A 14,123-nucleotide genomic window follows, 5' to 3' on the forward strand; every position below is an offset into this window, starting at 1 on the left:
ATTAAAACAAGAAGAATGACTGTGCATAGCTCCTATTCTGGAAGTGAGACAGAGATGAGGGCAGCAAAGGCAGGCTCTGCAGAGGCAGTTTTAGCAGCAGCACAACCCGTGTGCATCATCAGGCTGCAGCCAAGAGCATTTCCAGCAGGCTAGATGTAAGACATGGCCTGGCTAGGTGTAAGACACCACCTTCAAACAACCCAAAGGATGGAGTGCTCACACATCTTTTGATTGAATAGCCTGTGGCTGGCTGGTAACTCAGCCACAGGCAAAGCTCCCTGTGAACTGCTGAAAGCTTGGACAGCCACAGCAAGCCGATTATCCAGCCGTTCACACTTGCCCTGATATTCAGCTGTAATCTTTAGGGCAGAGTTCAGAGAACCTATTCAGAGAACAGGTCATCTCCCACCCTCTCCATGAGCGCTCCAATGCTGCCCTCGCTCCTGCTCCCCGAGGCTGGGAACACGTGGCACTGTTTTCAGGGAGGATGACAGCAGATGCTCACTAATCCCTGCCTCGCCGCTCTGCTTTAGGTTTCATTAAGAGAAACTTTAAAAAGAAAGAAGAGGGAGAGAGGTCACAGGAGGGCTCTGACTTCTCTCCAGCTGTCTCTGTGATGGCTGACAAGCCCTGGAGAAGGGTAAAACTGAGTGATCAGGAAAGGAAATCCCAGATTATTTCTTAACAAAGCAAAGAAAGCTTCATAAAGGGGTTAACGAAAGTTTGTCTGGAGCAGTAGGCAGAGCAGAGCAGCTCATGGTTTATTAGCACCTCATGCTGCAGGCTGCTTCCTGAACCACTCATTACTCCTTTTGCTATTTTTGCTTAACAACACTTAGCACTCCAGGAAGGTGGACTGATGCTGTCCAAGAAAGACAACTGAGAATAGGTCCTAGGAGAGACCTCCCCTACTGGCTGCATACCTCATTGTGTAACACAGGTTTCCAAGGGAGCCAGGGAGCTTTTCCATCAAACAGGACTAAATGTAGTATCCCCAGCATCCCTGCTCCTCCGGCAAAACCTCATCTCTACTCCATAAGAACTGCACAAGCCATGAACAGAGAGCAGTGAGCACAGCACTTGGCCCACTGGATCAGTGCTGAACCAGTCAGTGGTTGTCTGAAGCACTGGTTCAGCACCCTGGGGTCAGTGATGTGATGGAGAGCTGTGTCTGTCAAGGATATGAGCCAAATGTTCAAAGGACTTTTTGAAAAACAAACACATGCTCACATAAAACACAGCAAGATCTCTGAGCAACAGAAGGAACTTTATAGGATGCTGACAATAAAGCTCTTTGCAATCTGGTGTCAAATTTATTTTAAGAAGTGCTGCTGCTCCACACTGTTGCTGTTACCCCAGAGCCTAAATGAATCAGCAGCAGTGATCCACCTTTCCCAGGCTCTGAAGCTGGGTCTCCTGACCTGGCAAAGTCTACATGCACTCACTTCAAATGGAGAGGTTCCTACTCACATGCCTAAATCTAAGCAGGAGCCTGTGGCTGTGAGCTGGGGCTGGGGCACCAGGCACTTGATCAAGTGCTGTTTTTGTTGCTGAGGTTTGCTTTGCTGTTGCCAATCTTGATTTAATCGATTTATTCAATTTCATTTCTCTTTACGCAACTAATCCTGATGGCTGTTGGGTCACTAAATTGCCAAAAAAGTAGTGTGTAAGTTGAGTGAGGATACAAAACCAGGCAGTGCTTCCCTGCAAAGACACTGTGGGACATGGGCACATTTTTTCTGAGAAGACCCTGCTGATGTAATCCCCAGGAGCTGAGCTGTCTGCAGGGCTGGACATCCCACTGCAGGTTTCAGTCTTGCTCCCTGTGGTCAGAAGCCCCACCTGGAGGTGGAAGAAGGAATGTATTTTCTAGTCATAGCTGCAGGATCAGCTGTGCTGCTGATGGAAGTTGACACAGCCACAGCTATCAGTGCCAACAGCCCAGGAAGGTCAGGGCATTCTGCTTACAACAGAAGGCAGGTACACCCTTACCAGTAGGTCTGTGGGATTTGTAGCTCTCAAACTCTGAAAGCAGTGACAACATACTGCTTTCAAACAGTCTGAAAATGAGGCCCAGCAACCAGCCCAATGGCCCAGGTCAGAAACAGCCTCTGCTGCCCCACTGCCTAACCATGGGAGCAGCCAGGAAATGCTGAGTCTGCTCCTGCCTCCACTTTAGCCATCTATAGCTGATGTAACAGTGCATGGGAATGCAGAGGGAGACAGAGGAACACCAGATGTCATTTGAGATACAACCAGCTAAGCCAGTCATGAGGGGCCTCTTGGCAACACCTACCATGCCATCGTCCTCATCTCGTGGGGAGTAGGTGAGTGTACTGGAGGAAGATGGAGTCCGACGATGCTGCTTAAAAGTATTGGTTCCATCAGCTTTAAGGCAAATGAGAAGAAAAGAAAAAAAAAAAAGCTCCTTAGTAACATTTCTAAGCTACAGGTTTTCTGTAGCTGTAAGTGCTCCTTGGAAGAAAGAAGAGTAGGGACTCCCCTATGCCAGTTCCTGACCTGAACACATCAGTACACAATAATCCTGATCTCTGACAACTTGCTGAAGTGCACACAATCCTTTGAAGGTAGCTAGCCCAACAAAAAGCATAGATAATTTCCTCCCAGGCCCATAGGTTAAAAATGCTAATAAAAGGAAACCTTCCACTCCCATAAGTGATCAGTCAGATCACTTAGATCTAGGGAGGTTTGGATACTTCTAGTAGCACAACAGAAACATGCTATACTAAGTCAGAGATTTGCATAAGGATAGTATTACTGACTGACACAAAATTTTAAATGTAAATACTCAGGAGTCCAAAATGATCTAGAGTTTACATATGTAATCCAAACATTTCCTCCTGGAAGGTCATTAATTTCCTTATCTAAATCAGTGTCAAGTGCCAGTTTCTTGTCTTTACTAAAGTAAGGATATTTTTATTCCAAAGTGAAACCAAATCTCTTCCCACATTCATACTGCGTGCCAGAGCTCAGACTCCTCACCTGCTGGGCTTTGAAGAACAAAGCAGAAGAATTTTAAATGAGCAGGTACATTCACGCCCCCTCCTGTCTGAGCTAAAAATGACCATGGAGGTTTTACCAAAGTGTACAGAGTGACACACAGGCAAAGAGTGAAGACCAGAATTTTCAGCCCTGGTAACGATTGCATGAGAAGTCACATGGACAAATAAGATTTGAAACTAAGCTTTGTATCAGATCCTGTTATACTATCCTAATTTCAGCAAGATCTTCCCAGTTGTTCTGCTCATGCTCATTCCATCATGCCTGGTGAGCAGATGTTGTGATTAAGTAACACTTGAGCTGTGCAATATTAACAACAGTACTCTGGCACCTGTCTGCAATGAACACACAGTGACTGCACCAACAACGATGAGAAACAACGACGAGAAGAAGCCTGATAAGATTCTCATCCAGTGCTCTGGGAAGAAGCCCCACACATGAAATGCACTCACCCTTTGTGATAGTGGTCACAGCAGAGTACGCCGGCCCAAAAGTTGTTTCCATTCTTGTCTGAAATATAGACAGAATGAATGTCAGTTTGTATCAGTGCAGCACAGATAGAAGGCTCCTTACTTCTCCTGAACTGGTAACTATATATGAATATAGCCTGTATGCATTCTTAAGTTTCATTTGTGGATACTGTGATTTTTCAGGGGAAACAGTATCAAATTTTCCATCATTGTCATCATTTTCTCAAAGGAAAGGATGAGAACGTGAGAAGCAGCCCCAGCCCCTGCCCAGTGCTCAGGGCACCCACACTTACCCCGTTAGTGTTTTCTGAAGTACTGATGTTTGGTGTGCCACTGGAGAAACGATTGAAGCGAGCGTTCTTGTTTGAGCTCATAATCTAGACCAGCACTTGTTAGTCATGGGAAGTTTGCTCTGTGGAAGAAAAAAGACAGAAAGAGAGTTAGGTTCATTGTACATCTTCCAGGCTCAGGGAACACTTTCCTCTACTATTAAGTCCAAGTATTTACCTAAACTCACATAAGCCAGGATTTTCAGAAGCAAGTGGCAAGGTCAAAGTCAAGCCCCTTCAAACCACTGCTGGGAGAAGCATTCAGCATTTTCAAAAAATCCAGCATTTTTTTAAATGACTCCTTAATCTCCCACATACTGGTACACTCATCATCATTTTACAAGTGTACAATCACTTCAATTGCAGATGAGACTCCTCAGCAGCCAAAGAAAGACAGCATCCCACTGTCCCACTATCACTCTGTTCCAAATGAGACCCATAGAGATGCATGTGCCAGCTGTGTCTGACAGTCCCAGCACGGAGCACACCATACCCCAAACAGGCAGAGGGGTCTGAGCTAAAGCCTTGGACAAAGCCTGAGCCTATAGAGTCCAAAGGAGCTGCGCATGCACAGAGGGCAAAAGGATGTAAAGTTGCACCACGAAAGCCTTTATCCCTCTAAGAAAGAAACCTTACTTCAATTAACACACCTGTGAATCTGGATCTCACTCAGTTCCTGTTCAGAAACAGCCCATATATCATCAACCAGAGAGAGAAATCCCCTCCCTCAGAAGGCAGCAGAAGGGCTCACTGCTCTTCTTCAGCTGTTTACCGGGTTCAAGTTTGCAAAGTCAGAGTATTGCACAATAATAATCTGTGGAAGCACATGGAGTTTGCTTTCTTTGACTTCTGCTGAAACCTGACGCTGGCTGGGGGGTTCTGAAAGAACTTTAGAGAGGAGGTGCTGAAGCTGCTCCCCCAGGAAGGAGCTGCAGCTCCATGCTGCCATGTTGCCTGGGACAGAAGTTCCCATTGTGGGCTCAGCACAGCAGGGAGCTCTTCTCCTTGGCTGCCCCTTCATCCTTGTAGCTGGAAGTCACTGCTGGCACTCACAGCCTGTCCCAGCCCGCAGTGCTCCAGGAATAAGCTGCTCAGGAAAAATCCCGATTAAGGATCCCTTTTTATCCAAGGTACAGTTAAATCTTAGTGTTCTCCCTGCCAGCCAGAGTCCAAGGGCTAAGCAGGCAGACCAGACAAACAGCAGTAGTGAGAACTGATTGGCCAGACACAGTTGACTAAAACACAGCCCAAATCCATTTTTTGCTGATGCTTGGCTCTCCTCCTGCAAGCACCATCGGCTGCAGTTGGGCAGGGCAGTGGTCCTGGTCCCACTCCTTGCAGGAACATCTGCCTGCAGCCAAGTTGGGGCTGCTCTCCATGCAGCTGCTCCTGCTGCAGGCTCATCAGGAAGCAAGGTGACTTGGCTCCTCCCAGCAAAGGATCTTCTTTTATCCAAAGGTGACACATCCCAAATCTCCAAGCACTTCATAACAGTGTGTGATCACCTCTTTTATAGATGGGGAAACTGAGGCTCAGGGTGTGACGTGACCAAGCAGTGCAGCTGGGACCCTTCAGAGCTCCTTCAGTCACAAGCCCACAAACCCCTGCTTTGCATGTATCCTATGCTCACACTTTAAACACTGCAATCATGATGCTGGAGCCGTCCCCAGCCCCTGCCCAACTGCTCTGCTGCATGGCACAGCACACTGTGTCCTGCATGGGACAGCATCCACAGAGATCATTGCCCTTGGAGCTAAACTCTTGAGAAAAGCTACAGGCTAAAAAAAAAGAAGAAAAACAAACAAAAACCCAACCCAAAGCAATAAACAAAAAACCCCAAACCAAGCTCAAGACTATCTCAAAAACACAGATATGAATAATGTTTTCCAAACATTATGAAGCTCTGTCCTGGCTGCCTGCAAATGCCAGATCCCTTAGGAAATGCTAAGCTGATGTCCAAGAACAGCAGGAATGAAGCAGGACCGTGCTGCTGCACTGTGCAGATTGAGGAGCTGCCTCCCAGCTGCAATGCAGCTGCAACAGCTCCAAACTGCCTGCAGCAGGAGCATTCAGGGCACCTCCCCAGTAAAATGCATATTCCCTTGCTCCAAAACCCACCTAGAGGAATGAAAGATCCCACTTCAACAGATCATGGATAAATCCAAAGCAAGGAAGGGAGCACGGGTTGGAACACAGGGATTTTCCACTTCCTGCTCATACCCCAAACCCTGCAGCATGGCTGAGCAAACTACCTGTGAGCAGCAGGAGGTAACCTGCCCTCCATCTCATCTGAATAGGAACTAGAGGAATGCAAGCAATGGAAAAAACGTCAGGTGGAATATTTGCTAATGTGCATAACACCAGCTACCACAAAAACAGCCAATCTCAGCCCAAATCTCTGCAACCATCGAATACAGGAGTGACTTCAACAGAGCAGACGTGCCTGTAGAGCAGCCTGCCAATGCACTCTGCCACAAGGCACTGAGAAAGGCCTTTGCCAGTTGATATCAAAGAACTTAAAAGGAAGCAGAAAAAAGATGGTGTTCCTGATGTTAATAGCAGCTTCCCAAAGCACTTACAAAATCCCCTCCAGATCTCTGAACCTTGGCTTAGCACTTGGACCTGTTGGATCTGAGCAGAACCACATCCGCAGGAGATGCTGACAACCACACAGTGAAAGCCTGTGTTACAAAAGACATGCACCCTGTGACCTAGAAGGAGTAACTGAAATTTACCAGCAATCACAGAATCCTTCGGGTTCCAAGTCTTTCTTAGACAACCAAACACAAAGGGGCTGCAGAAATCCCAAGCACTTCCAGCAGCATCACAGAGCAGCGGGTCGGCAGCGCTCACACGGGACATCAGCATCCTGATGGACTCTGCAGGGTCTGCTTGTGGCTGACAGCAAAACAGCAGCCACAGCAAGAGGGCAAGCTCCCTGTGCATGAAGAACTGCTGGAAGCCCTTGTGTGTCCAGGCAGCACAGCACTGCACGGACCCAGTCTGTGACCCAGGCACTCTGTGCATGGAGTGGTGTTTATTTTTGACAGTAAAAAGAGGGAGGAAAAATATCCCTTGGAAAAAAGATGCTGTGGGAATCCGTTATTCACTGAATCACAAGGCTGATAGCAACCAGATGCAAAGTAGGGGAAGGGCTAGTTTTCAGCATTTGCACAACACAGGGACCAATGCAGGCTTTGGAGATTCAAGAAGAAAAGCCCGAAAGTTCCTAGTTTTGTAATCCTTGCAAGGAAAAACCCAACCACCAGTAGCTGCAGACAGCTGGAAAAGGCAGCTCCCTTCTTGTAGAGCCCAGAAAGACAGCAGCAGAGCCATTCTCTGCTGGCTGTTTCCTGCTGCTGCCCTAGCACTGCACCTGAATGAGGGAGGGCCCTGCTGAGGGGTTGCTGCCCATAAGAGGGGCTGGCACCTCCTGCTGCAAGGATGGCACAGAGCTCACTCAGCGGTTCCCAATGCTTAGCAGAAGATCCTTACAGCCATCCTTAAGAACAAGTCCAAGGCTTTGAGGGGACACGCAGCACAAGTAGGGATGATAGAGGGCACATCCTCCACATATGCTGTGTAATTTGCCCAGCCCTGACCCTGCAGCCAGTTCCTGGTGTGGGCACCGCCCTGTGGGCACGGTGGCAGCGCTGAACTTTGCACCCACAAAGCTCAGCCTGTGCCTTGTGTCTGCTTTGTTCTTCCTTCTTCCTCTCTCCGTTCACTGAATCTATCTGTGAAGCTATTCACCCACAGCAGGGCTGGCAAAACCATACCCACAGGGGTATGAGCCCCAGGGGTGCTCACTGGCAGATGAGCCACGGTGTGCTGCTGAAGGCAGGCGTGAGGCTACCCCACAAACTGGGAATGGGCTGCACTAAAGTGAATTTCCTTATTTCACAGCCCACGTATTTGTGGTAAAAGACAAGTTTCTGTTCCTCTACTACACCACAGCCAGAACAGGAAGGGTTACACATCCTTTAGAGGATTGGTACATCACTGGGGAAATACTATTACAGAAGTTGAAGTGAGCTAAGCTGCTCCAGGAGCCCGGCTCAGCAGGACACGGAGCACCACCCCACAGAAGGTGGGTGCTGAGAGCAGGGGACTCAGACCTCTCCTTGCAGGTCCGGTCTGGGCAGGCTCTGTTCACTTTGTTCTGCACTAATGAGGTGTTCTCATTGTTTTCCAACTGTGAACTGATTCTCAGTGGTCCACAGCAGCCTGAATGGGGAGGGCAGTGCACAAAGCATGCAAAAGGCAGGGCTCATGAGCTCAAAACCTAGCTTTCCTGCACCCCACAACACCAGTGCAGTCACTGGCTTTCTTGTTCAGTGTCTCTGGCGGAAACAGCACTCCTTCGTAAGTGCTTGTGAAATTCAGCAACAGCATTTAAAGAACACTGTGATTATGACAACAATGAGTATCTAGTCTGACCTGTAGGACACGGGCCTGGAGAACACAGGTGAGCTACAGATCACTCAGACACATCTCACAGCATGGGAAGGAGAGGGTGCATCTCCTTGGGTGCTCCTCAGGTGATTCCTTTGCTCAGGAAAGGAAAACATTTTGTATTAAACATTCTTCTCTTCCGTAAGGTTAATGATTCCTTGGGATGTTTGCAATACTTGACACCAAAACCTAAAGCAATAGCTTTCAAATACGGGGTCCCCAAGAAGCACTGCTGAATTAGCTTCACTCCACATGGTCATCTAAGTAGTGAAATCTCCATGTGTGCAGATTATACAAACTCTCCTGTGCCAATTAAGATTTACAAAGTCAGGAAGCCTGTGAGTAAACCAAACTTGGGCCTGTTATTCCCCCAGCCCTCTGTCACAGTGTGCCCAGTGAACCTAGCAGGAGGCTGATCTGATGCAGGCAATTCCTTCACCCCACTAACAGGGAACACCAGTGCCTGTTGTTGCTGCACGCTCTGGAGAAATGCAGTAATGACAGGTTCAGAAAGGACTGGACTCAGTAATGTGCAACAGGTCTATAAATGGATATGGAAGGATCCATCGAGGACATGCCTCCTCACATTCCTAATCCATCTGCTCTGAACGCTCAGAAATCATGAGGCAAATGGATGGTGGAAAGGGGTCAGGCTCACATGCTGACAGCCTTCATTTGCAGGGCAGCCGCACAGAGCTGCAGCTGAGCACGGAGCTGTGGGCACCTCCTGCACCCTGGGGTGACCTGAACACAGCCAGCCATGTGTGCTGAGATGTGCGTCAGTGCCAGAAGATCAAACGTGAAATGAAGCTCGGTCCTACCAACAGAACATGGCACTTCCAGCTGGTGGTTCCTCGCTTCTGCGGAACAGAAAGGCTTTTCATCATGCACGAGTCTTTTCGTTGCTTTTAAAAGCCCTACAAACTTTTCTGAGCTGATGGGAGACCAGAGCTGTACAGCGTTGTCATCAAGAAAAATAAATGTGACATTTTTAATTGCTGCTGCTTTTACCAGTGCTTCATTTTACAGCGCAGCTGAGAGGGCACATCCAGCAGTGTGACAGAAGCACAGCTGTTTGAACGCTGCCATTCCTTTCTGCAAATACAGTTCAGAAAAGGAAATACTTTTGTAGTAAATGTTCTTTTCTTCCATAAGGTTAATGAGCCCTTGGGACGGACTGGCTGTTTGCTATACTTGACACTAAAACCTAAAGCAATAACTTTCAAATGTGGCTGTAACGGGATCAAAAGCAACTGCTCTGGTGGAACTATGCATCTCACTTTCCCCAAAACACTAGAATTGAGTTAGAACAGAGGCCATAGTTCAATGCAGTTTCTGTGTCACAAAAGCCATACTTGAGGCTTTACTTCCATTTTAGGAAGCATCCACCTTCCACATCATTTTCCTTGCACATGAGGCTGCAGACGAAGTTTGGCAGCGCCTGGCCCTGGTTGGTGCTGGTTGAGTGCCTGCACATTGCTGCTGGCTTGGCTGGAATGGGCATGAGCAGAGCTCTCACACCTGGTCCTTATACACAATGAGCCTTAACACTGGTCCTAAAACTACAGTGCTGCACACTTCAGATCTTTCTCTTATTCTCACTTAAAGAACAAAAAATCCAATAGATAGAAAGGCTCAAATTCCTTCACAATCCTGGGAGCCACTGGAAATGGCAAAGGGCTCCCACAAGAAATGCATAATAAAACTTCCAAATAGCATTGGTCAGGCTCGGAGCTCTCTACAAAGCTAGCACAGCCCAGTAAAGGGAATAAGGAATTCCCCCAACACACACAATTTACATACAAGGAACTCTATGACATACCAGGTAAGCAGCAAAGCGCATGGCGTGGAGCACTCCTGCCAACACCCTGTCGTGGCAGGACAGCCCATGAGAAAGGAAAGCCTATGCCTTTCAGGTACAGCAGGAGGTTGCACAGCAAACCTCTCCAGCAGCTCCTGACTGCCTTGCTCACCTCTCATCTCTGCCAGCACTGTGCAGGTGGCTGAGGCCAGGTTAGTTTGTGCTTCAACAAGGCTGCAACAGAGGAAAAACAGAAAGTAACCTGGCCAGGTTAAAGTCACAAGAAATCTGAGCCTGTCATCATTACTCAAAATGTACCAAATATCACACTTCCTTCCCTTGCTCTCCCCAAACATATTCCAAAGCTTTGAAACTCGATGTCATGCTCCTGTTTGCCTTCTGGGTGCGATCCGAGCACTTTAAAGATCCATCTGAAATGCATCAGCTTCTTCCCAAATAAAAGGTCCCAGTGAATTTCAGTCATCTGTGCCTTTTTTGGGTTATTTTGCACAGTTTTCCACCGAGAACAAGCTGGGCGCAATCCAAAGCAGCTAACACTGCCAGGGACTCTTAGCCAGCAACCCAGAAACTGTAGTGCTTTACAGGCAGCATGTGAGCCGAGTGATGTCCTGCCCTTAGATAAACAAGCTCCAAATCTTTGATTCCTGAAGCAATCAATAGAGATCGACACTTCAACTGTGGCACATCTACCGAGCTTCAGTGTCCCACACCATGCTAGGAAGGCTGTGTTTAAATTACTCCAGCAGACAGTCAGCAGCTGCACTGCAGTCACAATGGTTTGGGACACAAGGGAGAGGCAGTGAGACGCTGCCTCACTTCACCAGCACCAGTTCTTTAAACAACATAGAGAGTTTCATACTTCTGATACCACTGGGAACAACCCCAGAAAACACTCGCTGCATTGCTGCACACATATTACGTGTCCTTGCAAAGGAGGATCACAAAACTAGCTCAACACTGCTCCAACTAGCTGCAGGCAACAGGCACCTGCTTCTGAGCCCACGCTGGATTTCAGACACCGCTTGCTCCTTGTTACGGCACGGGGAGGAGAACAGTTCCTTCACTCTGCTGCCAGCGAGCACCATGCCTGATCCATGGCATCCAGACAACATGCACATTGTGCTGCCCTGCTGCTCCCGTGCTGTGCTGTGCCCACGCCACCCCGCAGGACTCACCCCTGGCAGCCCCAGCACAGCGGGGCCTGGTGACACACCAGCATGATCCAGTTGCTGAGCTGCAGACAGGCTTCCCTCGGTCAGAATGCCTCTTCCGCTATCTGCGTGCGGGTATGTGTGTATTGCTCCCCAGTGATGTAAATAGAAAGGCATGCAGAGCAGTGGGCGACATGTAAATTCGGCTGGAAAATCCCACAGCTCAGCCAATCCTCGTGCTGCCCCGCGCTGCTCACAGACCAGAGGGGTTAAGAGAAAACAACCTGAGCACACACTGCTTTATGCCTCCGACCTGAGAAATCTGCAGGAACAGGATCGTCCACCATTCACACTGAAGGGAGTTTGAGTGTCTCGATTTCTTTAGGCAGTTCCCAAACTGTTCATAATACTGAATATTGAGCAGCCCAACAAAGAGTGACACAGTCTGTGCTGGCAGAGACGCTCCAGTGAAAACCAGTTAACTAAGTTAACTCATTAGCACAGAAAGGAAGAGCATTCCCTTGCTGCCGAGTGGGGCCAGTGAGGAGCAGCATATAGCCCTGAGGATGGGGGTCCATGGTGCAACAGCCTCTCCCAGACAGCTGCTATGTCCCCAGTCAGCCCCAGGGCAGGCGAACACGGCCAGCACAGACCTCACTGCCCATGGTGGGGGGGTGCATGGAGGGATTATAACAGGCATAAAATGGAGGGAAGAGGTCTGACAGCCTGAGAGTGTCCACATTACTCAAGTGTTTGGTTAGCGAAACCAGGACTTGCTCTCAAGTGCGTTCCTCCCGGCATAGCTGGACTTGACTACAGAAAGTGCCAATTTGGGCTACGAGATACCTCAGGATCAGCCAATGCTCAGCCCATGAGGTGACTGCTGAACATCACCCAACTTCAGCCACAACTGCAAAATGTCCAGCACTCAGGACCAGCCCACCCAGAGCTCTCTGTGAGCCAGATTTACTCAGCGTTTTCACAACCCCACCTGGGACAGAAGCACTCAGGGACACCCCAGGACTCAGGGGGAGCCTGCAGGGCACTAAGCAGAGCCCAGATCTTACACCTTCCAGCCTGACCCTTGGGAAACCCCCAAACTCCTCGATTTCCTCTCGCCAGACATGCAATGAGGACAGAACTTTCTGTTCTTTCTGATCTCGTGGTCAGTACCCCCACACAATACACATTTCCTGATCTGCTCCTCTCCTCCCACAGCTCCTGCAGCCACCGTGCAAGCAGCCAACCCCGACACTGCCTTCCTCGCTCTGTCAGGGCTCTCACGGCCATCTCTCACACACTGCGACCGAACTGATCACTGCGGCTGCCCGCAGGAACCAGCGGGAGAAACGCGGCCAACACGCAACAGCTGTTTCGCAGGAGCTCGCTGCTTCGGGCAGGCTGCAATACCTCACTGCGGGGAAACCGCACGAGGAGGCACAGTCAGCGCCCCGGGGTCGGAGCAAAGAACGGCCCCCCATTGCCGGGTGTGAGGCAGAGGCGCCCAGAACCGCTCCCCCGAGGGCAGCACAGCGCTCAGCCCGGCCTGCCGCCCCCAGCCCACCCCCCGCTCTCGTACCACGCTTCTCCTCGCGTTCCTCGGCCCCAGCAGAGCCTGAGCCGCTGTCTCCGACATTACAGGACAGCCACGGGTCTGGAAGGCGCCCACGCTTCCATGCAATGTCAGGAACGGCTCGGGAGCGGTGACAGAAATCCACCCCTCCATGTCCCACACTGCGTGAGCGCCCCGCAGTCCCCGGCCCGGCTCTTCCCAGCGCTCCCGCAGCTCCGCGCCGGCCCCGCTCGGCTGTGGGTTCCCCCAGCGGTACCTGGCAGCGGCGGCGGCCGAAGCGCCGGTCCCCGATCCCGGCACATCGCGGCCCCAGGCCTCCCTCTCGCTCGTCTAGCGGCTCAGCTGCCGCCCGGGCCAGAAGAGCGGCGCTCTGCGCTCCTCGGGACTTGTAGTCCTGCCCGTCCGCTTCTCGCCGCGCCGCCGCGACGCTGAGACTACAATTCCCAGCAGCCCTCTCGGCAGAGCGCTGATTGGCGCTCCCGCGGTCACTCCGCACTACAATCACTGATACTACTGGCTTCTCCTGACGTCCTGCGGGAGCCAATCGGGAGACAGCAGACCACGCCTCGGGCCACGCTGCGCCGCGCGGCGCCATTGGAGAGAGGAAAAGCGTCGACCAATAAGCGTTGGGAGAGGCGGGACGGCGATCACCTCAGCTGCTCGGGATTGGTTGGATCCACAGGCATCCTGACCAATAGCGGCGGTGAGGTATGTATAAATTCTACAGCGAGCGCACGTTTCGGTCTTTCCAGGGTGGAGGTGAGTGTGTGTGCTATGCGCTTTATGCGGGCGCCGTGAGGCCGGGCGAGCCGGGGATGATTTCTGCCTTTCTGACACCTCGTCTGAGGGCGGCGGGCGGCCGCGGCCACTGCTGACGCTTTACGGCTGAGGCTCGCGGCCCCGCGGCGGGGCTGGGCCGGGCGGTGCGGCTCGCTCTCACCGCGCGGCTTTTTCTCTTTCAGGACCCGCCGGGAACCGGATCGCGCGAGGGGCGGCGGGAGCCTGGGCCGCTTCCCTTGGCGCCCGGTGGGCGCGTGCGGCGGCGCTGAGCGGTGCGGACCGCACGTGGGGGGAAGCGAGGGCTGAGCGCTGGCCGGCCCGCACCGCTTGGCGGCCTCCGTGTTTCCGCTGGAGCTCCGGGCTGACTTCATAGCTCACAGATTCAATAAAGTTTTCGGAAGACTTGAAGTTTTGCTTCTGTTTCTTCTATGCGTCACACGAGAAACTACCGCCCGGTCGTAGCTTTGGCTCTGGGCGCACGATGAACTGGGGTATGTGCGACGATAGCCAAAATACCACCGT

The 14,123-nt window shown here is 50.8% G+C and overlaps 1 protein-coding gene, 1 long non-coding RNA gene and 1 other non-coding gene across 5 annotated transcripts in view; 2 read left to right on the forward strand and 1 right to left on the reverse strand.

Moving 5' to 3' along the window:
• TRAF7 (TNF receptor associated factor 7) overlaps window positions 1-13,242 on the reverse strand; it is a 29,032-nt gene extending 15,790 nt beyond the window's left edge. Inside the window, exons 1-4 of one of the 3 annotated variants that reach the window (XM_031606492.2) lie at window positions 13,078-13,242; window positions 3,785-3,903; window positions 3,474-3,531; window positions 2,297-2,388 (exon numbers count right to left, since the gene is read on the reverse strand). In XM_031606492.2, the coding sequence (XP_031462352.1) occupies window positions 2,297-2,388; window positions 3,474-3,531; window positions 3,785-3,865 (231 nt within the window). In that variant the 5' untranslated portion in view covers window positions 3,866-3,903; window positions 13,078-13,242. Of the gene's footprint in view, window positions 1-2,296; window positions 2,389-3,473; window positions 3,532-3,784; window positions 3,904-11,272; window positions 11,376-13,077 lie in introns of those variants that run through there. The other 2 variants (XM_031606489.2, XM_031606490.2) reach the window with 2 other exon arrangements.
• A 289-nt stretch (window positions 13,243-13,531) lies between these two features.
• Window positions 13,532-14,009, forward strand: LOC149915760 (uncharacterized). The gene is made up of 2 exons (XR_016471641.1): window positions 13,532-13,580; window positions 13,784-14,009. It is a non-coding gene; the product is annotated as an uncharacterized LOC149915760 (long non-coding RNA).
• LOC116237685 (small nucleolar RNA SNORD60) lies at window positions 13,629-13,715 on the forward strand. Its single transcript, XR_004168776.1, has one exon. It is a non-coding gene; the product is annotated as a small nucleolar RNA SNORD60 (small nucleolar RNA).
• Window positions 14,010-14,123: the final 114 nt, after the last annotated feature.

The sequence above is a fragment of the Phasianus colchicus genome, chromosome 16 (genome assembly GCF_987193195.1).
Source record: "Phasianus colchicus chromosome 16, bPhaCol1.hap1.1, whole genome shotgun sequence".
In the NCBI taxonomy this organism is placed as follows: domain Eukaryota; kingdom Metazoa; phylum Chordata; class Aves; order Galliformes; family Phasianidae; genus Phasianus; species Phasianus colchicus.